This window comes from Sander lucioperca, chromosome 16 (assembly GCF_008315115.2).
Source record: "Sander lucioperca isolate FBNREF2018 chromosome 16, SLUC_FBN_1.2, whole genome shotgun sequence".
In the NCBI taxonomy this organism is placed as follows: domain Eukaryota; kingdom Metazoa; phylum Chordata; class Actinopteri; order Perciformes; family Percidae; genus Sander; species Sander lucioperca.
In genome coordinates this window covers 7577459-7601752 of record NC_050188.1, presented here as the reverse complement: position 1 = coordinate 7601752, position 24294 = coordinate 7577459, and the positions used below count along the sequence as shown (strand labels likewise).

The 24294-nt window shown below is 42.2% G+C and overlaps 1 protein-coding gene across 1 annotated transcript; it reads right to left on the bottom strand.

Annotated features, from left to right (window-relative positions):
* On the bottom strand, positions 1–17283 carry ccn2b (cellular communication network factor 2b). Its single transcript, XM_031279153.2, has 5 exons — positions 17030–17283; positions 8448–8664; positions 5531–5782; positions 3377–3633; positions 1–495 (listed from the first exon to the last, which is right to left on the bottom strand). Exons 1-5 carry the CDS (start codon positions 17081–17083, stop codon positions 190–192), a joined length of 1086 nt encoding a protein of 361 aa, XP_031135013.1. The 5' UTR covers positions 17084–17283; the 3' UTR covers positions 1–189.
* Positions 17284–24294: the final 7011 nt, after the last annotated feature.

The following is a 24294-nucleotide window of genomic DNA, read 5'->3' as shown; positions in this document are numbered from 1 at the left end:
TTATCTCTGTGAGAAAAAGTAATGAATTACTTACTTTTTACTTTAAGGCTGGATTACACAGAAGGTTAGATGTGTAGTTGTAAGGGTTTAGGGTAGAGTTGGGTGTTAGAATGGTGCAGTCCTGATTTGTGTGTGTGTGTGTGTGTGTGTGTGTGTGTGTGTGTGTGTGTGTGTGTGTGTAACCTTTCATCACATATCATTATCATAGTCTCCAGTCATCCGCCGAGTGTTGGACGCCAGGAAGATGTCATTATCGTGTGGACAGTCATGATGACATGAGCAAGTCTTGATGAACATCATGTTCTTGGTGAAGACTTCTCCGTCTGGACAGTGGAACTCCACCGGGGCTGTGATGGTGGTGTGCGGCGTGCAGCAGCGATTGTCTGTGCAGACACCGCAGAACTTTGGTTTGTACAGCCTGGTGCTGGAGCAGCCCGACAGCTCGAAGTGCATCCCGTGCTGGGCCTTTGGAGTCCGGACACATTTCTTCCCCTTCTGTGGGACAGAGACGATAATCAGTGAATGATATGTCATCATGGGGTCAATGTACGTGGTCATATTAGTTGTCGCTGTAGTGATGTATAGTATAACATGGTACAGAAACGGCCACAATAAATCAATCAATACGTTAATTGATTATTAAAAAATAGTTGGCAATGATTTTTTTCAGATTAGTCTGACAAAAATGTTATATTTTTACATGTTATACTCTTGCCGGTGCAAGGAAGCTTGGCTGTTGGTCGGATATTTGATATATTAGTATATATAAATCCCTCTCACTGGTGGGAGTTATGCAGCATTCCATGCAGCGGTCATATTGTTATGGTAATGAGGCAATTGTCCCACTTGTTACCAAAGGTTTTATGTTTATTACATTCTTTGCATGTTTTTTTGGCAATGTTTAAGGTAGGACAGTCACTTGACTTCTTCCTTGTCGCTCTTACCAGATCTTCCTGGCTAGCGCTAGCTAGCTAGCTTGGTTAGTATGGAAATATTTATTCATAATTCAAATTGAAAGTCCAAAGAGAAAACGAAGCAAGATCAAATTAAAAATATTATTATTTTTTTTAATTTTCCATTGATCAAATTAAAAATATTATTATTTTTTTTTAATTTTCCATTTGGCTTTTCCATTTGGATTTAATATTTGGCTTTTGAATTTCAATTTAACATTGGCTTTTCCATTTGGCTTTAATATTTGACAACACACAAACACACGTAGCAGAGCTACCCACACCCATGTTTGTACTGTTGCTTAATTAAATAAAACATCAGAAGAGAGAAGTTGTCTCCGTCCGTGTTTTAAACAGACACACCTGGGGCGAAGTTGGAAACCAGAATCAGCTTTAAATACAGTCCTAATCTAGTCCTCACTAACACAGGCCCAATTATAGTATCTACATGAAAACTTCACTGTTGTTGCATGAAATGTCGTTTGTGTTTAGCCTACATCATCCGTTTCTATCATGTGAAATAAGAGGATAAGCCAGCCTTGTGGCCAAGCTGCAGACAGATGCTCCTCAGCAGTGTGCTCCCCAGCAGTCAGCTCCCCCTGCTGTTCATAAGGTGCCTCTGCACCCCTTTTGTTTCAGACCCTCCCACCAGCCTTTGGGCCACGCCTCCTCATTTACATTGACATGTGTCAAGTCCAAATGAAAAGCCAATGTTAAATGTAAATTCAAAAGGCAAATATTAAATCCAAATGGAAAAGCCAATGTTAAATTGAAATTCAAAAGCCAAATATTAAATCCAAATGGAAAAGCCAAATGGAAAATAAAAATAAAATAATAATATTTTTAATTTGATCAATGGAAAATTTAAAAAAATAATAATATTTTTAATTTGATCTTGCTTCGTTTTCTCTTTGGACTTTCAATTTCTTTTTGGACTTTCAATTTGAATTATGAATAAATATTTCCTCCATAGGTTAGCAAGGTGCAAACCTTACGCTGAACAAGACATTTTTAGGCGACCAAAATGTAAAAACTAACTTTGATGAAGTGAAAACATACAGTGAGATGGTTAATGTTTTGCTTTATCATCTATTAATAATAAAATAAATGGGACTATAATTTACATAATGAACACCATGCTGTATTGAAGAAGACTTGAAAGTCGATTGAGTCTATACATTATACTAATAAATCAAATGAGTAGGAGGCTTATTTTTTCAATCACACTTCTTTTTGGAGCCAGTGTCGCTCTAGCCACTGTAGCCAAGACTTGCAATGCTAACATCAGCTAATCCACCAACTGCAGTTAGTTTGTGGGTGCTGAGTCGCAACGTTTAATGAGAAAGAGAGCATGCATTTTACAACAATGACAAAAACATCTTGCGTCAGGATGGCTCACACTGTTGACTTTGCCCTTCCCAGAAGAAGGACAGCATCAGTGAGTTCAGCAAGTAGCCTCAACCCACATCTGTTCACGTTCAAGTGCCAAAGATGACGAGAGCAGAGGAAGTTAGGAGACGTTGTTATAGAGTGACGAGTCTGTAGGGAGGAGTAGGTTGGTGGATGTTTGGGTCAACTAAAAAACCTCCTCTAACCTTAACCACGTGTTCATTACTGTAACCATGGTGGAGTAGTCATCTTAGCCCAAACCATGATGTTCCCTTAACTAACCAAGTGGTGTGCCTAAACCTAACATTCCCACATCATAAAACAGTGATTTGTAGCAGGTTTGAAACACTTCCATGTGATGTTTAGGAAAAACAACGTATTTTGTCTTTTAATTTGGAGGAATTGTGGTCTCTGACTGGGGTCTTTTATAGCAGTAATGTGGAGATGGTGTGGAGAGGCTGGTGCCGTGGTCTACCACTAATATGTTGTGATCTTCTGCCTTTCAACTTTTAACACCCAGCAGTTCTTGCACGACAGAAAGTGTAGACAGTTCGGTTGGATCATAAACACTAAAAACAATCCTGCACACTAAAATTCAGCTCATGAATTTCACCTTTTGAAGGCCAGAGGACTGAAACATCATAAATAAAGTAATTCAATGTTTTCTATTAACATCCTAAAGCAGTGGTTCTCAAACCTTTTCATGTCAAGGACCCCTAAACTGACACAAATTAGACTACGAAGCCCCATTTGATAAGATTCTATTCCAAGGTTCTCAAACTGATAGGAATTTGTTTTTTGATGTTTTATTACAGAAATTGTATGCAACCCATGGTCAAAACAGTCCTACAGTACATTCATTCATTTTGTTACTTATAAATGGAATTACAGTGAAAATATATCATTCCCCTTGTTGCTGGGGATCCCCCTGAAGGACCCCACTTTGAGAACCCCTGCCTTAAAGAAATCAGAACATGTATGGAAACATGTTGTGGAATATTGTTGGACTTGTGTTTGTTCAAGGGAACACTGACCTTGATGTCTTTGTGCTGCTGGCTGCTGCAGGGTCGGAGCATGCAGATCCTCCTCTGCCTCTCCAGCTGGCAGCGCTGGTTGTCGTTGGTGATGCGAGAGGAGACGCCCATGTCGCAGGTGGCCGAGCACTCACTCCACTCTGTAGTCTGGACGATACAGTTATCTCTGGGACTCTCTGCCTGTGGTCCATTAGGAGACACTCGTCTGAAGACTGAGACGGGATTGGAAGAGGGCAAGGGACGAATCTGAGAGGCTCCTGCAACAAGAGTAATGAGACGTGGGGAGAGAAAAGGGATGAAGAAAGACAAATGGTGAGTGGTCTTCTTCACAAAAAGAAGACAGTGGGTGACCGAGCTGGCAGGCATGAGGAGTCACTGCAGACATTTTTCTTCCAGCTTCCCCTGCAATTTCATCTAGTGCCATCATCAGGTCAAAGGTATTCCCACTTTGTCAGATCTTCCTCCACCGCGGTGCTGCAGAGGAAGGTCTGGCTAGTCCACACAGCATTCTGGGATCGAAGAAAAACATGCTCTGGTTTATTGGCATTTCTTTAAACCAATCACAATCGTCTTGGGTGGTGCTAAGCACTGGGAAAAGCCGCGGTGCTGTTGCAAAATAGCCTCGGGTGTGTACGTTCAAAAGCAGTTTTAATCGTGCAACAGCAAACTCAGATTGGACAGATAGTCTAGCTAGTTGTCTGGATTTACCCTGCAGAGATCTGAGAAAAGGTTAACCATAGTCCTCATAAATCCACCGGAGTTTAAAATACCAACATAAAGGAAGCCAAAGGCATCGTATATTCGGCCTAAATGAGTGAAATCCAACGGCAACGGAGCAATCCCGGATTCAGAACGTCAAGCATATAGGAGGAAACTGTCAAAGGAGACCTCCCCTAAAAAATACTGCCATAGGTCGGTTGTTCCAGCATCATTCTGACCCATATTTAAGTTTCTAGTGGCGGTGGCCTCTAGTGGCCGTAGTAGTTCTGACGGGAGCAAAGCAGGAAGTAAGGTGAGGAAGTATAAGAGCGCCAAATATCCTGGTAAGGAGGCAGGTTGGGGGGGTGGATGGGTCAAAGAAACTCAGGACTTTCACCCAGGAGACCGGGGTTCATGTCCTGTTTGAAAAGAAAAGGGATCCACTAAAAGAGAACTTTTTTTACTTTACGGAACAAATGGAGCTACGTCATATTCTGCGTCACGTGGTAACCTTCAGGAAGTGAAGTAACGTCTGATTTGAGCCCAAACCACCATCTTTTATATCAACTTAACTAAGTAGTTTTGGTGCCTAAACCTAACCAAAATGGGACCGTTTCACAACGTTAACGACATGTTTAAAACCGCAACCATTACCTTCTCTGGTTTAGATATGAGGACAGAAAATGCTCCGTGGGTCGTATTAGAGTGGAGGAATAAAAAACCTCTATTGTCATATCGATTGGAGGACTTGTTGGGTCCAAAAATACAATTTGCTCAATACTTTAGTTTATCCTCTTACAGTTTGGTGTTCTTAACAATTAGCAGGTAGGCTACAGCCTCACAGAGCCACAAAGCTAATAATGTAAAATCTCCAGCGGTGGAAGAAGTATTCAGATCTTTTCCTTAAGTAAAATGACTAATACCACACTGTAAAAATATTCTGTTACAGTAAAAGTCCTGCATTGCAAATGTTACTTAAGTAAAAGTCTGTAAGTATCATCAGGAAAATGTACTTACAGTATTATTATTTTTTACATTTTAGAAAGTGTAAAGGATCCAAACAGTTGTGTGTTTAATGGTCTAATCATTTCAGCTGGACTTGTAGGCCGTTATATTGTTGGCTAGTTTCATTTATAATAAAACATCATATTTTATAAACTACATGTGTTTTGTGTGAAGAAATCTTAATTTGTAAAGTAACTATATAGTAACTAAAGCTGTCAGATTAATGTAATGGAGTAAAAAGTACTTATATTCTCTCTGAAATGTAGCGGAGTAGAAGTAGAAAGTGGCATGAAAAGAAAAGACTCAACTAAAGTACAAGTACCTCAACATTTGGACTTAAGTACAGTAAATGTACCTAGTTACATTCCACCACTGAAAATCTGAAGCAGTGGATGAGTGTAGTGGTACCAGTTGAATCAGAAGTGTGTGTGAACCTGGGAGCAGACTGACCGGCCAGCACTGACTGGTAGTGGTGGTCCGAAGGCGACTGCTCACACATCCACTCCTCACAGCACCGCCCAGGGATGTGGACCCGGCGTGGGTATGGGCAGTCAGGGGAGGGCAGTAGGACGTCGCTAGCACACATCGGCACACAGCCGATCTCTCCGTTCATACACACACAGTTGTGCTTACAGCTGGGCTGGAAGGACTCCCCGTTGCGGTAGATCCTGCCCCCCAGGTCACACGTCTGACCTTCCTGAGCTGCAGACAGACACAAGATACTCAGCACTCTCACTCATACATACTGTACAACACAATACATACACAGCAGACACATGTCACTAACAGCTATAGGAGGACTTAAAAGTATACAGTTTATCAGGCACACATTAAAGGTATAATATGTAGGATTTTCCTAAAAACAATGTATAGACTAATACAAAAGTAATGCTTCTCAATCATCACTTATACCCAAAAGTAGGCTTTAAACCAAAAGAACAGTCTCCCACCCTCTGGAACAGTCTCCCACCCTCTAGAACAGTCTCCCACCCTCTGGAACAGTCTCCCACCCTCTAGAACAGTCTCCCACCCTCTGGAACAGTCTTCCTCTGGTTATAACAAATGCAGCGTCAGTTGATGGTTTCAAGAAGCTGTAAAAATGTTATGGATTTGGCTTCTTGTTCTGTGTTTTTGTTTTATTGTGGTAATCTGTTTTTTTCTGTTTTGTATTTTTGCCCTGTTTCCTGTTTTATTTTGACGGTCTGGTTTTCTGTCTTGTCTTGATTTACTTCCTGTGTTTTCCCGCCTTTGTGATTGCCCTAATGTGTTTCACCTGTTTCCCAGCCTTGTGTCACTCTCGTGTTTCCTCGTTACCCTGTGTATTTAGTCTTTGTCTTCCCTTTGTCCTTTGTCAGATCATTTTGTGTCCTGTAAGTCTGTGTATTTTCGTCTCCTATCTGTATTCCTTTGTGATTGCTCCAGTCTCTGAGTTTTGTGTTAGTCTTCCCTGCGTTCTCTGTGCTCAGTTTTGTTTTTTAGCTCTGTTTTCCATTTTTGCATTTTGGTCTACCTCAGTTTATACTCCTTATGTTTCTTGCATTTTCACTATTTTTGTATTCCTGTTGGTTTTGTACCCTGGATTTTTGTGTTGGGAATTAAATCTTCACATCTAAACTATCCTCGGTTTTCTGCCTCTGCATTTTGGGTCCGCATTTTCTCCAGCCGTACATAACAAAAACTAACTTGTTACGTATGCACTTTGTCCAGTAATGTGTGTTGGGCTTCCTGGATGGTTTTTATTGTGTTATTGTTTGAGCCTTTTTCTAGTTTTTATTGTTCTTATTCATGTTAATTACAGTTTTTCTTGATTGCTTTGATGCAGCAGTCAACTCAAACTCCACATCTTCAAAACAGTTAACACACAGGCCGAAACAGTGGCACTCATGGTCTAAATGACACATTTTGTTTGCAAAAGGCTCTAACCGTGCCAAAACATTTAAAATATGCAACAAAAGAAAATTTTGCCTTCAAACAACACAACTTGCAAACAAGTATATGAGCTCTTCCAATCAACCATTACACAGTGGACAACAAAATACAGCACTCAGTGCGAATCAGTGCACCATTGCTTGTCACTGTAGTCTATTACTGTACATAGCTTTCATGCCAGTGCCATTTGTTGTCAAATTTGCCTTCTTGCAGAGAATTGGATCCAGAATCAGAAATGCTTTGATGCAAATTTTATTGATTCCATTGATTCTTATTTTCAAACTGGCTGAAAACTGAAATACTGTAAATATTACACATAATACATGTAAAGCAAAATAAAATCCATTAGAGTATAATACATTAAGAAAATAAAAATACAATCTATTACAGTAAAGTATAAACATCTATTACTGTAGAGTATAAGAAATAGCCACTATTGATATTCAGTCTCTTCTGTCTTGACGACGGGGCCACATGACCTAACCCTGCAGGCTGATTGCTAATTGAAGATTTGTGTGAAGGAGTGTCAAACAGGTGCTTCAGTGATGTCATACTGATGTAGGTAGTTTCTAATAGTTAGGAACAGATGGTTTCTGTTTGGTTACCGTAGCTAAAACAATGGAGTTTGGACTGCTTGAATGACGTCCGTGTTACCTGTTCTGCAAAAGGGTGGGGAAAATGTGTCAATCCAATGAGAAAGGGTTAACACATTAGCAAGAGGTGTCTTCTGCTCTGCTGAGACAGTGATGATGAAAACCGAGTGGATCCCAGTTTCTTTAAGCAGGTCAAAGCAATCAAGAAAAACTGTAATGTTGATCTGTACAGCACCTTGTAACCAGGTTTTGAAAAGTGCTTTATAAATAAAGTTTATTATTATTATTATTATTATTATTATTATGAACTATTTGAATCTTTTTTTTGTTATTGCAATGCAATGTTCTGCACTTTAGAATAATCTAGAGCAGAAGGACATTCTAAATGACATAGTTGGTATCACGAGAAATGGCTTTTTTAGAGTTTGACCAGTGTGGGTTTGGATAAAGATGTTAAATGGCGGTGTGTGTGTGTGTGTGTGTATGTAAGGGGAGAATGGATAGCTAAATGGCAGTGTGTGTGTGTGTGTGTGTGTGTGTGTGTGTGTGTGTGTGTGAAGGAGAATGGCTAAAGATGTTAAATGGCGGTGTGTGTGTGTGTGTGTGTGTGTGTGTGTGTGTGTGTGTGTGTGTGTGTGTGTGTGTAAGGGGAGAATGGATAAAAATGTTAAATGGCATTAAGTGTGTGTGAAGTAGAATGGATAGAGATGTTAAATGGCTGTGTGTGTGTGTGTGTGTGTGTGTGTGTGTGAAGGAGAATGGTAGAGATGTTAAATGGCAGTGTGTGTGTGTGTGTGTGTGTGTGTGTGTGTGTGTGTGTGTGTGTGTGAAGGAGAATGGGTTACCCATGCAGATGCCAGTCTCACTGTCACTCAGCAGAGTGTAGTCACAGTAGAGCTCCTTGTGATGGTCGCAGGGCTCCAGCAGGGAGCAGGGCTCTCCCAGCTGCCTGGCACACACCTTACAGCAGCCACAGCCATCCAGGACCAGACTGGTGCCCAGCGGGCAGGGGGGGGGCTCTGCAGAGCAGGCACAGGGCTGGGAACAGTCCTGGCCCGCTGTCTGCAACACACACACACAAAGCACAGGTTAATGAGTGAAGGCTAGAGATGGACACCCCCATCAATGCCTATAGAGATCAAAAGTGTGGTTCCAGACGTGAAAATCCCGTTCATTTTCTCCATAAAGATTTTGATTATTAGTCATGAAGTCTAAACTATCCAAAGCAGACTGGCCACGAGCTGTGAGGTTGTTTTATTCATGGAGTACTATACTACCTATAATCCTAAGTGTAGCAGCGACGTCTCTGATTGGTGGAGCTTGCTGTTACCATGGAAATGTTTACTGAACCTGTGAACGGCTATAGAGAGGCAAAGTCCCTCCCCTTCCAGTACACCGCCATGGGACCTTAACTCAGAAAAAATATGAATGGTAGTGAATGAGATCCCGTTTGAATTGAGCTATGAATTACAGATATGATGTTCATCAGTTTAATAGATAATTTCGCAAGTCAAGAAAGTCTCAGTTTATTTTTAAACTGTTGAAGTATAAGACTGTGAAAATACGTAATTAGAAAGACTCCACACTTCAAAGTTGCATGGAGGATGTCTTGCTGAAGCTACGATGTCTGTGTGTATCGTACCGCGGATGTAACGTTACTCTAATGAGCAGAGGATCTTGCTTGTTCTTTTGCTTATCTGCTGAAAACACTTCACTAGATAAAACACATCAGGTAAGATAACGTGACATATGTTGTGGAACAGAGCTAAGCTAGCATGGCTCAATTCAAATGGGATCAAAAAATGATTTGCCTCTCCCCGTTCATTCACTACCGTTCAAAATGTAGGTCCCATGGACCGGAAGTAGAAGGGCGTGACTTCGGCTCTCTATAGCGAGCTGCTACCACTGAAGTCTCTGATTGTTTCTGTACAGTCTTGTTCCTTTACCTCTTTTGTAGTTTTCAAAATGTTCTTTTGCGGTGGTTGGAACCTGAGCCATGTGGCCCTTTCCAACAAAGAGAAACTCTGTAGCCATGTGGCTCCTGTAAGAAAGGAAAGAGGCCTACATGTAGGAACCACAGCCTGAGGGGCCAAAACCACAGACACTGGGGTCCACACTCGTGCTAACTTTAAGTCTGAATCCAAACTTCTTTGGAGAAGTGTCTTTCCCACTGCAACTCACGTTGCTATGCACCTGTAGAAACACTATCCAATCAGTGTTCCATTTAACCTGCAGAAGGAAGAAACTGTTTCTTCACAGAGAAGGAGGAGGACAACACCGTAAACTGCCCTTTTCTTCATTTAGTCGACTCAGCTGTTTCCCTCCGCTGCCATTCGGAGGACCTGACCAACTGATGGACAAACACGCCAATAAACGCTTTAGGAGAAGCATCTAGAGGCAGTCTAGTTCTGGGCAGTGATCAGTTAGTGTGATATTTAGTTAGCTCTGATGTTGTGTAAAGGTGCTTACACACCAACCAGACGGCCGACCGTCGGCAGAAAAGGCAGTCGGACTGATCAGTCGGGTCCCCGAGGTCCAAAAAAATGTCTCAAAACACATTGAGGTGACGCCGACTTGAGCGTACGCTCTGTGCATGCACGAAACGTAATACGTCTCCATAGCAGCAGGCGGCGCTTCTCTGTATTGTTTCCATTAACAGTCTATGATTGTTTCCCAGAAAATGAAAACCGGCAGCTGATTGGACGAACGCGTCACGTGGGTCTTTTTTCTCTGGAAATTCACAGCCAGACTGTCATGGCGGCTTGTTCAGAATACGAACTCATATTGTACTAAAATAGTTCACCGAAACGTGTTTCTGAAAACATTTTAAGCGAGAAATAGGCCGTGCAGTTGTTGAATCTGTCTTCATTTCAGATCGACAAAGGTCAGTTTAAAAGATTTTCCTCAGATTTTGAGAGGCTCATCCACTCGCCATTTCCGGGTGAGTCCCGACTGTCCTGTCTCCGACTGAACATGTCGGGTCGGCCAAAATGAAGGTCGACAGCTCCTCCGACGGACGACGGCACGGAACACACGGAACAGACTCGAGTCACCGACCTCGCCAGGCTGTCCGATGGCCGATTATCGGCTTGGTGTGTCAGCTCCCTAAGGCTTACTATATTAATGTGAATCGGGTCGCTGCGTCCTTTACTTTATTGCTGTTAAAGAGCCTTGATCACTGTGTTTGCTGTTTTGTTAAAGGTGCCATAGGTAGGATTGCGAAGATCCAGGACTTAGCCAACAAATTTGAACATCGACAACTTCTCAGTCCCTCTCCCCTTTCTGCTAAAGCCCAAAACGGTCTCCTAAGCCACTCCCCCCACAAGGGAGAATGAATGCGGGTGCATGAGCAGTGATTGACACAGTTAGACACCCCCCCTGGCCCTGATTGGTGCATCTGAACAGGGAGCTGTGGATTTTTGCAAATCGCACTACAGGCTGTAGGTGGTGCCAGAGGAGCCAGATTTTTTTTTAATTACCAACTTCATGTAGTTCTACTCGAACATAGGGTCAGTTTCAGCAAATAATATAAGTCTTATCTACTGCACCTTTAAAGCCCATGTTGCAGGGTTTATTTTCTAATGAATTTGTGCAATTTGCTTGTTGGTAATAAACATTTAAACTGTTACCCAACAACATCAAATACAATGGATATCACAAAACGGAATAAAATACGAAAAAGTAGTACTATTTTACAGCGGTTTGCAATGATTCTCTTTTCCCCCCACAATGCATTGCACTACGTCACGTTGGGGAGACGACAGACGAAAGCCCCGTCTCTGTTCACTGTCTATGTGCCACTGGTGTTGCAAAATATGGCTTTTGGTCTCGACCGAGTCCATGTGTCTTTATTATGTGTATAATAATATTGGAGGGAAAGTGAAACACAGCTTGAACGGGGATACTGTTCGGCTTTTCACAAGTTTAGACAGCTAGCTACGCCAACGTTTGCTAACGTTAGCGCAACAGCGTTAGCCTAGACTGCTAGCTAGGTAAATATTACGACTGCCTTCGGAGTTTCCTATATCTGCGTCCACGTTGTCAACATAAGAAATGTGGCGTTAGTGCTCCTTTTGTACCATAATTTTATTGAATGAAATGTTAAGCTTCGCTCCTACGAGATGGCTGGGTTTTTGTTAGCTACATACAAAGCTAACTGGCTATAGTTAGCCTGTATGCTAGCAGAATTAGCTAACGTTGCGTAACCAGCCAGCAACTTCGGCAATCGGTAGTAGTTTCGGTAAGCTAACCACGACAGTATTGTCGCCCACAATCAAGCTCTGCTGCTAAAAGCAGTCAATCTGCAGTGATGTTTGAAATAGAGACGCTTGTGGATGTGTTAGCTGTCGTGGTTAGCTCGCCGGAACTACTGCCGAAGCTGCTGGCTGGCTACGCAACGTTAGCTAATTCCGCTAGCACAGGCTAACTATAGCCAGTTAACTTTGTGTGTAACGTAGCTAACAAAAACCCACCCATCTCGTAGGAGCGAAGCTTAACATTTCTTTCAATACAATTATGGTACAAAAGGAGCACTAACGCCACATGTCTGATATATATATATATATATATATATATATATATATATACATATGACGAAGGCAGTCGTAATATTTACCTAGCCGTCTAGGCTAACGCTGTTGCGCTAACGTTAGCAAAATGTCGGCGTAGCTTTAGCTAGCTGTCTAAACTTGTGAAAAGCCGAACAGCATCCCCATCCAAGTAATAAATGAACACTAGGCAAATATGTTGTTACTGGAGCTAGTAGGGTCCATCAAAACGTGAGATATCTAATCGAAAATGTGTTTACAACGTCGGGGGATTTCACAGGTAGGACTGACTGGCAAGTTAGCCCATAGCTAGCATGATGCCTTCTATTTCTAGATCTAGCTAGATTACCAGTACTTATCTGAACTAGCTAACGACATGATCACTGTCACTAAATATAAAGAAAACATTGACTTTCACTCGGTGCTATTCACTGACAGTAAAAACACCTCTTCCACCTCTTCCTCATCCCAGTCGGTCACCATAGTTCTAGTACTAGGCTGAGGCACGTCTCCCCAACGTGACGTCATCACCGAATTGCGTTAAAAAACCCACTAAACGACTAAAACAGCGAAAACTGGCCTTTAACACTATTTGGTGACGTTTTTAACAATGATATACATATGTTGAGTACTTTATGTACCCATTAATCAACAGTGGTGGTAATAAACTTTCAAAAGTTCAGACCTCCGAAATAACGGAGCTAAACTACTATTATTACATAGCTAAAAGTCTAATTATTTTGCCCACCAGGAGTTAAGTTGCTTTGCCTTGGCTTCTGTGTCTTTCCTGTCCCCTTTTCTCTCACTAACCAACACACACACACACACACACACACACACACATACTTAAAGGCCTTGTGGGTATATACAAGGTGATACTTAGTTTAATTCCACGCCACATTAGCCATTTTGTACCCTTTGTCTACAACATATGGTTCCATTTCAAAGAGTCTCAACTCTCGCAGTTTCCCCGCCAACTTGGACTCTCCACGTGGTCACGCCACCATATCTCTCTCTCTCTCTCTCTCTCTCTCTCTCTCTCTCTTCTCTCTTCCTCATTCATTTACACACACACACACACACACACACACACACACACACACACACACACACACACACAGTTATAGTTGTAGCAGAATTGAAGAATCATGGATCATTAATCAGTATAGCTGAAGTTAAATAAATTCTATTAGACTTTAAAGAGTAGTTGTCTGTGATGATGTGTGTATATTTTGTAATAACAGCTGGTTGTGCAGGTCAGTGATCAGATTTCACTCCTTCACTGTTTATTACAGTAATATGAGATTCATTCATTAATTCAGTCAATTCATGTTTTTAAGAGAACACCACCTTTTGAGACAGTATCCACAGTTCAGTTATTGGTCCCTGAGTTCAGTGTGGTGCCCCGTTTACTATTTATTCAATTTGATAAGGTTTTCAATATTCATACCTGTATATTGATAAAATCCTTTTTGTAATTGCTAATAGCTAAATCTGTGCCTCCTAAATTCCCCACAATGGTCACGACTCATCTCGTAGCTGGTTGGCTTGGTTCCAGGTTTCAACTCTATGTATAAGCATGAAATGAAATGTCAACGGAGATATTGAACGGGGAAAAACACTTCCAGAACCAGAGGCGTTCAGAAGGCACACACCACACCGACTCATCCAGTATTGCTCCACCCACTGCAAACCTGCTGGCTGGTATTGTAGCGTTCCTGCAGTGTGTGGATACAATAGCAACAACAAGCGCCAACTCTCTGTGCACTGTGAGATCAGCAGCACACAGCGGGTAGAGGACCAGACACACAGGATGTCCACGGGGCACTGAGCACGCTCCTGGTGCTGTTCTGAAGAGAGGCACCAATGGTGGAATGTAACTGAGTACATTTACTCAAGTACTGTACTCAGGGCATGAAATTGGCACCCGCCCACCCGCCAAATGCAGGTAACTTTTGTGATTGGCGGGTGAAACTGTCAATCTACCTGCCACGTTGGCGGGTAGCCAATGAGAATTGAGTGATTCAGACACCTAACTATTGGTAAGCAGGGTACGCGGTTGCTTACAGGCTTGGTCCAATCAGGGGCCCGCATCACTGGAAGACATTGATTGACAGCCAGGGCCCCCTATCGCATTTTCATTACTCACACAATCCCAGCATCCCACGTGCAGCCACTGACCAATTAATTTCCTAGTTTCTGATATGAAGACGAGACGTGTGTGTGACTCGAACATCTCACATTTACCAACAAAATGTACAGCGAAAGATCGTGCAAAACATTTCAGACCGTCCTGCCAACCTGTTTACATTTTAACATTAATGTACGCTGTAACGATTTTTCACTCTAAAGTCAGCGGCTGCTGTTTCAATCTGTCGGCTCTCTGCAGCGGCGGGGCTGCTCCATTTCCCCCGCAACTGACGCACACACATAATCACACACAAACACACACAGACACACACACACACACGCACACACACACACACACAATCACACACGGTGGATGCAGGAAAAAACGCAGATGAGACGTACAGGATGACCTAAATTGAGGACAGCTACTCTCGTTATTGTAAGTGCAATGTTAAGTTAAAGTCCAATAAATACTTTATTAAACCGTAAGAATGTGTGTCCCAGGCCAGGATAGGAAATTAACTAACAATGTAAAGATTAACAAGCCAATGACAATGACAGATATGTTCATATTTGATTCTTTCAATAAATTATTAATTTTTTGTCTTAAATCCACCAGCCATTTTCATATTATACCAACATTTGCAGCATCCTGAGCCTTTTTGGTAAGGTTCCTAGGAAATCTCAGCCCAGAGTAATTCATTAATAGTAATAATTATTATTCTCCCGAAAACAAGTTTCCTTTTTATTTTTAAAGAACTATACAAAAAAAATTTTAAACTTTTTTTGCAACTTTCACTGTCTATGTGAACCCCTATGCAGGATTATCAAGGCCCCCCTACTACAGCATGTGATGACAGCGCAATGTCCACGAGTAGGCTACCATACAGGATAGGATCATAGAGACACAGCAATTCTTGTTTTTCACCTTTATGAGGCAAAAAAACTGGCTGGTAAAAAGTCACAGTGGCAGGTGGATTTTTAAATCCACCTGCCACAGTGGCTGATGGTCAAAAAAGTTAACTTCAGGCCCTGACTGTACTTAAGTACACATTTGAGGTACTTGTACTTTACTTGAGTCTTTTCTTTTCATGGCACTTTCTACTTCTACTTCGCTACATTTCAGAGAGAAATATTGTACTTTTTACTCCACTGCATTCATCTGACAGCTTTAGTTACTAGTTACTGCACACGTTAGATTTCTGCACACAAAACACATGTAGTTTATAAAATACAATGTTTTATTATAAATAAAACTAGCCAACATTACAATAGACCCACAAGCAAAGCTGGATTGATAAGATGACATTTTCACCCGGCTATACCCAATGTTTAGATCAGTTGTGGTATTTATGCAAATTAGCACATACGTAATTAGATTATGCACCGTTTGCCCATGTTAACAAACAATTTCAAAAAACTTGTAATACATTTTTTGTTTGTCTTAATGTAAGTAATCAACTCAGTAATTTTCATGGTGAGAAAAAGAATGAATAGGCATATGAATAGGCTATATTTGGGTCTTTTTCAAAACTTTCCCCTAATGGGATTCTTCTGGGCTTTTTTTCCCTTACTCAGGACATATTGAGGATACAAAATCAGTTGAGTTTGCTTCTGTTGCAATTTGTTCTACCTTTTTTCATAAAATGACTGGACTATAACTATTTAGAAGAGTGCAGCAGCTGTTTTCAGTTAAATCAGCTCTGATAAAGCCAGTGTACACTTCCTGTCCAGAAGCAAACAGCAGACAGTTAGAGACTAGCTGGAACATGGTGCTGAATATTGGCTCACATTCATCAGATGGACACAAACATGACTCCAAATGAATGCTAGTGGTGGTCTGTGTCTGTGTAAATAGACAACTATTTGCTAACCCATTGGCCATAACACCTGTATATGATATGGCAGGTGTTGCGTTTGTTGTGATGCGCTGTCCCAAAGTGGCCAAAAAGAGTCTTTCAGCCGTGCTCACTGGGCTGCAATCTTCCTATACAAGGTGTGATTACCTTCCAAAACAACACATATAACACATCATTCTCTAGCACTTCTATTGTTTGGGCGAACAAGCAGCCACTTCCTCATATTTATCACCACTTGGTAGTTTAGGCAACTAAAACTACTGTCTTCTTTGTCATTTAGGACATGTTACAATGTACAGCTTCAAATTGGGTTCAAGCCTCCATGTGAATGGAGTGGCAAACAAATGTATTTTATACAACATACCATAAAAATAAGTATGAATATATCAACTTGCCACATATAATATGAGAACGCACTTTACATAGAGAGCAGATTAGTTGTTGTAGCAAATGTATAAAGGCTTCTGGAGTTGTTTTGGTCTGGTTTAATAACGCCACAGAATGCCACAAGATGGCGACACCAGACTGTGATCACATGGGACAGCAAATATTTTCCATGTTTTGTTTCCTTCCCACTGTTCAGCATCAGCCCAGCACAGAGGGAGCAGGTTTGGAGGAAAAAACATGACAGCAAAAAAAATAATAGAGAAATAGTGAAGAAAATACTTTTGTAAGTAAATATAAGGTGGTGCCAGAAGCAGCAGGAGCTCCCTACATTTCTACCCAAACGCAACTATCCCAAACTGTATCATCAGAGGTTCAGTTCTTCATGGTGTAATCTAACGACTCACATGCTCTGAAGATTTCCAAAGCAGCACAGCACCTCAATCTTACTATGAGTATCCCCAAATTACTTTTTAATTCAACAATCGTTGTTAAAAGAAAACTTACCGATGAGATAATGAGCAGGAGAACAGAGAATGTGGCTGAAGTTTCCACAGGCATGTTTGTCAGTAGTACTGGTTCCTGTCGCTCTTGTTATTCTCCCTGCAGCAGACTGATGAAGTCTGGGAGGAGGAACGGACTTAAATACCAGCCCTGTGGGTGTAGCCCGAGAAACCAGAGCCATGCCACTCTGCTCTGAGAGGTGAAAATATTCCAAATCAAACGGTCTTCTCCCAGACTCCTCGGTTACATCATTAGTTCATAGGCGTGTTGGTGGACAAAATGGCAACTGTGAGTGTTCATATAGAGTCTTCATTTGGAATTTAATTAGCAGTGTGCGTCAGCTTCACAGTGGCTCTGACAGTTATTGTAATAAATGAGTATTGATAGCGGGACAAACAGTTTGAATTTGAATTTTCAGGAGTGATTTCATGTAGCAGATGAGATGATTGCAGAAAAACACTTCAGTGGCCAGTAGAAGTTCACACACACACACACACACACACACACACACACACACACACACACACACACACACACACACACACACACGCGCACGCACACAAGATTCAAGATTCAAGACACAATGCCTGTAGCCATGATTAAGACTTCAAGGGTACAAATGCCTTTCAGACATAGACTCTGTAACATTGTGTGTTCATCTTTTTGTTATGGCTTTTTGGATTAGATACCGTAGTAGATCTTCATTATGGAAACGTTTTATACTGACACAACAGAACAGAACAAAGCCACGATGCTTGTGCTATGTTTGTGGTTAGCAGGCATAATGATGAAACATATATATTGTATGAGGTGAGAGGTTGATACTGCAACATGCTGCTAAGCGGTAAGTAGGTAAAGCTTTATTTATGTAGCAAGTAATAAAATGGTTTTGAACTTTTTTCATGGCTTTTTAACATTAACATGTTCCTGGTGTGTCAAGAGACCCTCAAAGTGTGAGAAAGACCCTTCTCTTTCTTTTTCTCCTGCTCCTTCGTGTCAGGAAATGTGTAACAAGGAGCGATTGAGATGTGATGCTGGATATGACATCCTCTGGGGATCATGTGCCATACAGGTTCTGGGCTGGATCTAGTGTTGCCAACTTGGCAACTTTCTCGCTAGATTTAGCAACACTTTAAACCATCTTAGCGACGTTATTTCTAAAACGTGCTGAGCCACAAATATATTGACTTATTCAGCCCATCAGGGAAAGGCAGGACATTTATTCAGATATAGTATATTGTGCTTCATTCCCATGCATGTTGCTCAGAATCATGGCTGTGATCGGCTCCTCTTGCTCCGTGCACACTAAACATTATTCCAAAAACATCAGTCGTGCGTTATTGTTATGCGACATAACGCAGACTAAGCCGAGAAGAAGAGGATAAGGGCACCCAGGTTCTACCATATCACTGACTTGAAGGTTATCAGGGGCAAAAATCTGAACTTCAGTTTTGTCTGCATTTAACTGCAGAAAATTGTTTGCCATGCAGCTCCTAATAGCATTTAAACTGTTCAGTAAGTGTATGTTGCTCATCAGGCTTAAATGAAAGATACAACTGGATGTTGTCAGCGTACAAGTGATAGATGTTACCAAAACTACAGATAATCTGTCCTAGTAGCAGCATATATATGGAGAATAAAATGGGTCTCAAGACCGATCCCTGGGGGACGTCAAATGGCAAAGCAGCACTCTCTGACACAAATTCACCTACAGAGACTGAAGAAGTCCTATCTGTTAGAAAGGATGAGAACCACTCCAACAGAGTCCCTGAAATGCCCAGGTGATATAGCCTGTTGACTTGAATATGGTGGTCGACATTATCAAATGCAACGCTAAGGTCCAATTAAACAAAGACAATCTCCAGCATCTGCAGCCATCAAAAAATAATTCGAGACCTTAAGTAAAGCCTCTTCGGAAAACAGTTTACGAAAACCAGATTGAAATTTATCAAACACCCTGTGCAGTTCAAGTATTTGAACAAGTTGCTTTTCAACAACCTTTTCTACATTTTTTGAAAAGAAAGGGAGTTTAACTCCTAGGCAGACTTTGATAACTTTGGTTCCTAAGAAAGGTAAAGACCGAGGAGACTGTAAGAATTACTGCCCAATTTCCTTAATGCAGTTAGATGTTAAGATTATTTCAAATATTTTTCGCAAATAGATTAAATAAGGTTATTACCTCTTTAATTCATCCTGATCAAGTGGGGTTTATTGACAGGCGTATAGCTCGTCAGATAATATCAGGCGTCTCATTAATATTGCATGGTCTGTAGCTGACAGACAGTAGCTGCTATTTCCCTTGACACCGAAAAGACTTTTGATATGGTTGAATGGGGCTATAGGTTCAAAATTTTGGAAATTAATGGATTTGGAAGCATTTTCATAAAGTGGATTAAGGTGCTATATAAAAACCCAGAGGCTGCGGTGCAAACTAACGGGTTAATTTCGGAATATTTTTGCTCTTGGAAGGGGAACAAGACAGGGCTCACCTCTTTCTCTTTTCTTGTTTTGTTTAGCCATAGAGCCTTTGGCAGCAGCCATAAGGGGAGAAACTAACTTCCCAGGTGTTATGGTAGGAGGGGTGTTGCACAAACTTATGCTTTATGCGGATGATATAATATAAACTTTTATATAAAACATAAATTAGATTACATCATCTGTGATATTGCCTCAAATATGAAGAAAGCCGTCACAGTTTGTTTCCCCTCTGTTAAAACTGATGGTGAAGATGACCTGGAAAACAGCAGCTTGTGAGAGGCAATAAGTGAGGAATACCGTATGATGTGGAATCCATCCAGAGTTGATCCCCAAAGATTAATTTCTCTCCTGGAAGCCAAAGGACATAAAGGCTTGTGCTTATCAGCCGGATAATGGAGTCAGCTGAAAGAGCTTGTGGAAATTTCAGCCCCATTTCTTCAAGCAACAGACCTCACACAAGGGGAGAAAGTGGTGACCGTCAGTGCGGCTCTTTGTGTCCAATCCATATGCTGAATGCATCTCGTCACCTGCTCTGCTGCCCAGGTCTGGCCCTTTGAGGCCCCTGACCTTCACTGCCACCCTACCCCAGGTGTTCCTCCCACAGGTGGGGTGGAGAGGGTGCTTGTTCGGGCTCCATGGCAAACCCCGCCACCAGGCACTCGACGACCCCTCCATCTGGGCCTGGCTCCCGACGGGGGCCCTGGGCTTCCTCACTTTGCCATGAGAGACCCTACCAGGAGCACCAGGCTCCCGGCAACACATCCCTCAGGTTCACAGGGACACACAAACCTCTCCAACACGATAAAGTGATGGTTCCCGGAGAGGAACAGGGTCCCCTAAACATTCATTTGTCCCTCTGTCAGTTAAACTGATCAATATCACACTCCTGGAAAACAGACAGATCATGTGTTTTCTTTTAAACATGTAAACTAAGATGTGTCTGCGTGTTATTTATTTACCAAGGTGTGTATGGCTTGAGATCTATGCCTTCAGATTTCTGAGATCTGTAGTTCTTAACAGAGTAATGGTTTTGTGATTAACTGACTGTCTGAAGTTTGCACGTGTTCTTATTTAATGTGTTTTACTGTGATGTTTGGTCTTGATGCAGCAATTTTCTTATCTCCAAACAAAGAAGCATATACCTTAAATCCTCCTTGATCTCCAGTCCAGGCTGCACCCAAGCAGAAAAACACTCTCCATCAATTTGGAGTCATGGAGAACTTTGTTGTATAACTTTCCATGGTAATCAACGATTCTTTGACCTCGGCCCCTTTGGTGTTCATTTGCACTCAGAATGAAAACAACCCACCTGACTCCACAGCTTGTTAGTCACAGCAGGATATGCAGAGTTAATTACATCCTGTGTTACGGTACACTAGCTGAAGTAAGTGAAGGTGTTTGACTGGAAGAGCTCAGCTTGGTGCTTTTTGGCTGCAGCTGAAGCCGGATGACTCAGTCCACACAAAGCACTGAAGCTCTGCTCAAAGACTCACCTCGCCTGATTACCAGCCACGACAGTCATGCTGCTATTGTTTTCACCTGTGTGTGTGTGTGTGTGTGTGTGTGTGTCTGTGTGTTGATCATGTGATTGCAGTTTAAAAAAAAATTCTTCTAGACATTTTAGCGTCACATTCAATGCCATATGCTCTAGCTCCATTGGTCTTTTAACAGCAATTCCTTTTCCTTGCACTGCATCCACTTTTCATAATGTCTGCTGTGATATATTCTAGAAGGCACAGACATGTCCAGTCGCCTCTTCGTTTGCTCCGCTCTGCTTTTTGATCAGTTTCTCAAACTACATTTGGCTTGGTTCTTCTTTGGTGTACAGCATTTTGTTTTGTTATATATAGTATAAAGGTAACTCTTTTCCCAAGCGTAGTTTCTGTCTCCCCCATGAGGAATTCTAAGTAATGACAACAAAACTGTCGGCGCGTCCACATGATACAAGCCTTCCGTGATCACGCAACACCCCCACCCCTCCTCCACGCAGTTGCTAGTAGCCAAGGAGGACACGGAGGATTAAAAAAAATGATGGACTCTTCAGAAGAGTTCATTATCTTCACTCGAGCTTCTGTGTGGGAAAGTCACCGGTCGACACAATCTTTTGAACATAGCCATACTGAGAAATACAGAGAAAGTTGTGTGGAGCTGATAGTCTTGATTAGTTTTGTAGCAACTCATTTGGCAATGGCTTGAATGTAACGGACGTTCATTAATATCAAAAAGTTACGCACTAAAGCTTTAAATTATATTTTATCAACACTTTCATTATAAATAAAGAACTGAATAAAGAATGGGAGCCATTTGTATCTGATCCAGCTACCTGTCAATAAGCTGCCCTTTTATAGATTTGGGCTTAAAGACTAGTTGCTCTGAAAACAGCTTTGAAGAACCAAAAAAATACAGACTTGTGTCCAGTGGTCAACATTGTAATCTGGCGAGCTCAGTTATCCACATAGGAAGAACGGGGCCCCGAGCTGCTGTGTTCAAACACACAAACGCTCGTCTTGTTTATCTGACAGAAATCAACATATTCAGAGATCGACTCCTTCCCTGCTCCCATGTCCCAGACGATGTGTGAGGGCCGACAGGTTTATAATCCACTTCCTGAACCTCCTGCTGAGTCCAGGTCACGACCTTACATCACTCTTTATCTCAGCTGACTCATATTTCCTGCTGCCATGACCTCACCTGTTAATGCGCTGACTGGTGTTATTGGAGCTAGATTAGCCCAGGACCCAGGAGGGTGGAGTGCTGGCTCCAAGTGTGATTGGGCCAGACAAACTGATTACATTGGGTAACTTTCCTGCTGAAATATCAGAAAGTGAAGGCAGGTCCTGGACTGTGGCTTTTCTTAATGCCTGTCGCCTTGAGAAGAAAACCCAGAACATTTATAGCTATAGCCCTGAATCAAGGATCAAGATTGCTTCATTATCAACTTGTCTTGAGACAATTAATGACTGTGATTAATGAATGTTCTATATCAAAACAAGATTCTTTAGAGCTAAATAATTGTGGTCAGACTATCACTGCTAGCAGCAGACCCTTTAGTCCAGAGCAAGATATCCCACCAAGCACAAGACAAATTACTAGGGATAGGCCGATTATTTCATTGAATTTAAATGAGAACAGAAAAATACTTTGCACATCTGTAACGTGAGACAGGTGCATTAGAGGGGGGACGAGTAGTTCAGGGAAAACGTTTTGCAAAATATTTGGCCTTTTATTAAGATTTCATAAATGTCATAAGGCCAGTTTGACGACAGTGAATACAGTACTGAGGTGATTTATGGAGTTTTGGACAGATAACTTTACTTGTTGCTAAAGTAACCGCTAAGTTTACAGACGACACTACGGTGATTGGTCTCATCAGCAACAACGATGAGACGGCCTACAGGAAGGAGGTCCAGCACCTATCATTGTGGTGCACTGACAACAACCTACCACCACCTACACCAAGAAGACCAAAGAGCTCATTGTGGACTTCAGGAAGTCTAAAGCTAGCACACAACCCCCCATTCTCATCAACGGGACTGAGGTGGAGCGTGTCACCAGCTTCAAGTTTCTGGGTGTCCACATCTCTGAGGACCTCTCTTGGACCCTCAACACCTCTACCCTGATCAAGAAGGCTCACCAGTGTCTCTTCTTTCTGAGGAGACTCAAGAAGGTCCACCTGTCTCCTCAGATCCTGGTGAATTTCTACCGCTGCACCATTGAGAGCATCCTCACCAACTGTGTCACAGTTTGGTCTGGCAACTGCTCTGCCCATGACTGGAAAGCACTGCAGAGGGTGGTGAAAACTGCCCAACGCATCACCGGTTCCTCATTCCCCTCCATCGAGGCCAGCCAGGGAAAGCGATGCTTGCGTAAGGCGTGCAGCATCATCAAAGACTGTTCTCACCCCAACCACAGCCTGTTCACCCCACTCCCCTCTGGGAGGCGTTTCAGGTCTCTCCGAACCAGCAGGTTCAGAGGAAGCTTCTTTCCTGCGGCTCTCAACCTACTGAACTCTAGCTCTGCATCCCGGTGACAATTAACCTACTAAGCCGCCCCCCCCCCCTACCCCACCCATACAGTTCTATTTATTTATTTACAAATGTACATACTGTAATTACACTTATACATAGCCATATTCTATTGCTCTTCATACTTCGAGATAAGCCAGGTCTGCGCAGAATCGATCACCGGCGATCGCCGCCCAATGCATGCCGGTTAGCTTTGTGTCTGAATTGATCCCGACTTGCTCTGACGTCATGCACACGTGGGCAACGATAACCTCACGAGATCAAGGCGGCCGCAGTTTTGAGACGCAGGCAGCGCAGTTGCTTTTCACCATAGACTGTATATAAGAATGGACCAACAGATCCCGTTGCTCTGGACGGAGACCAGTGAAGGCCGTTAGAAGCACTTTTCCGGTGAGCGCTGAGCGTTACTGCGCAGCCTCCAACTGAGAGAGACGACGTAAAAGTGCCGTGAGCAACGTGTCTGAAAGTTGTAAGTCTTCTGGTAGCTGTGCCAAGAGAAATCTCAATCATTCCCAATCTTGCAGAGACGGAGAGCATAGGTATATGTAAGGAGATAACATAGGCACAGGCTAATTATTGATCACTAAAATGATAGTTAACATTAGTAATTACACTTAAACAGCTAATGTGAGACGAAACTGCCTGCGCGCTTCTCCTGTACTATACGGTGATTCCTCTACTATGCGACAGTGAGTTGCGTGGTTATGACACAATCGTTAGCCTATTTTTACAAAAACGTCTGCTACGGAGCCATAACGTGAGGTA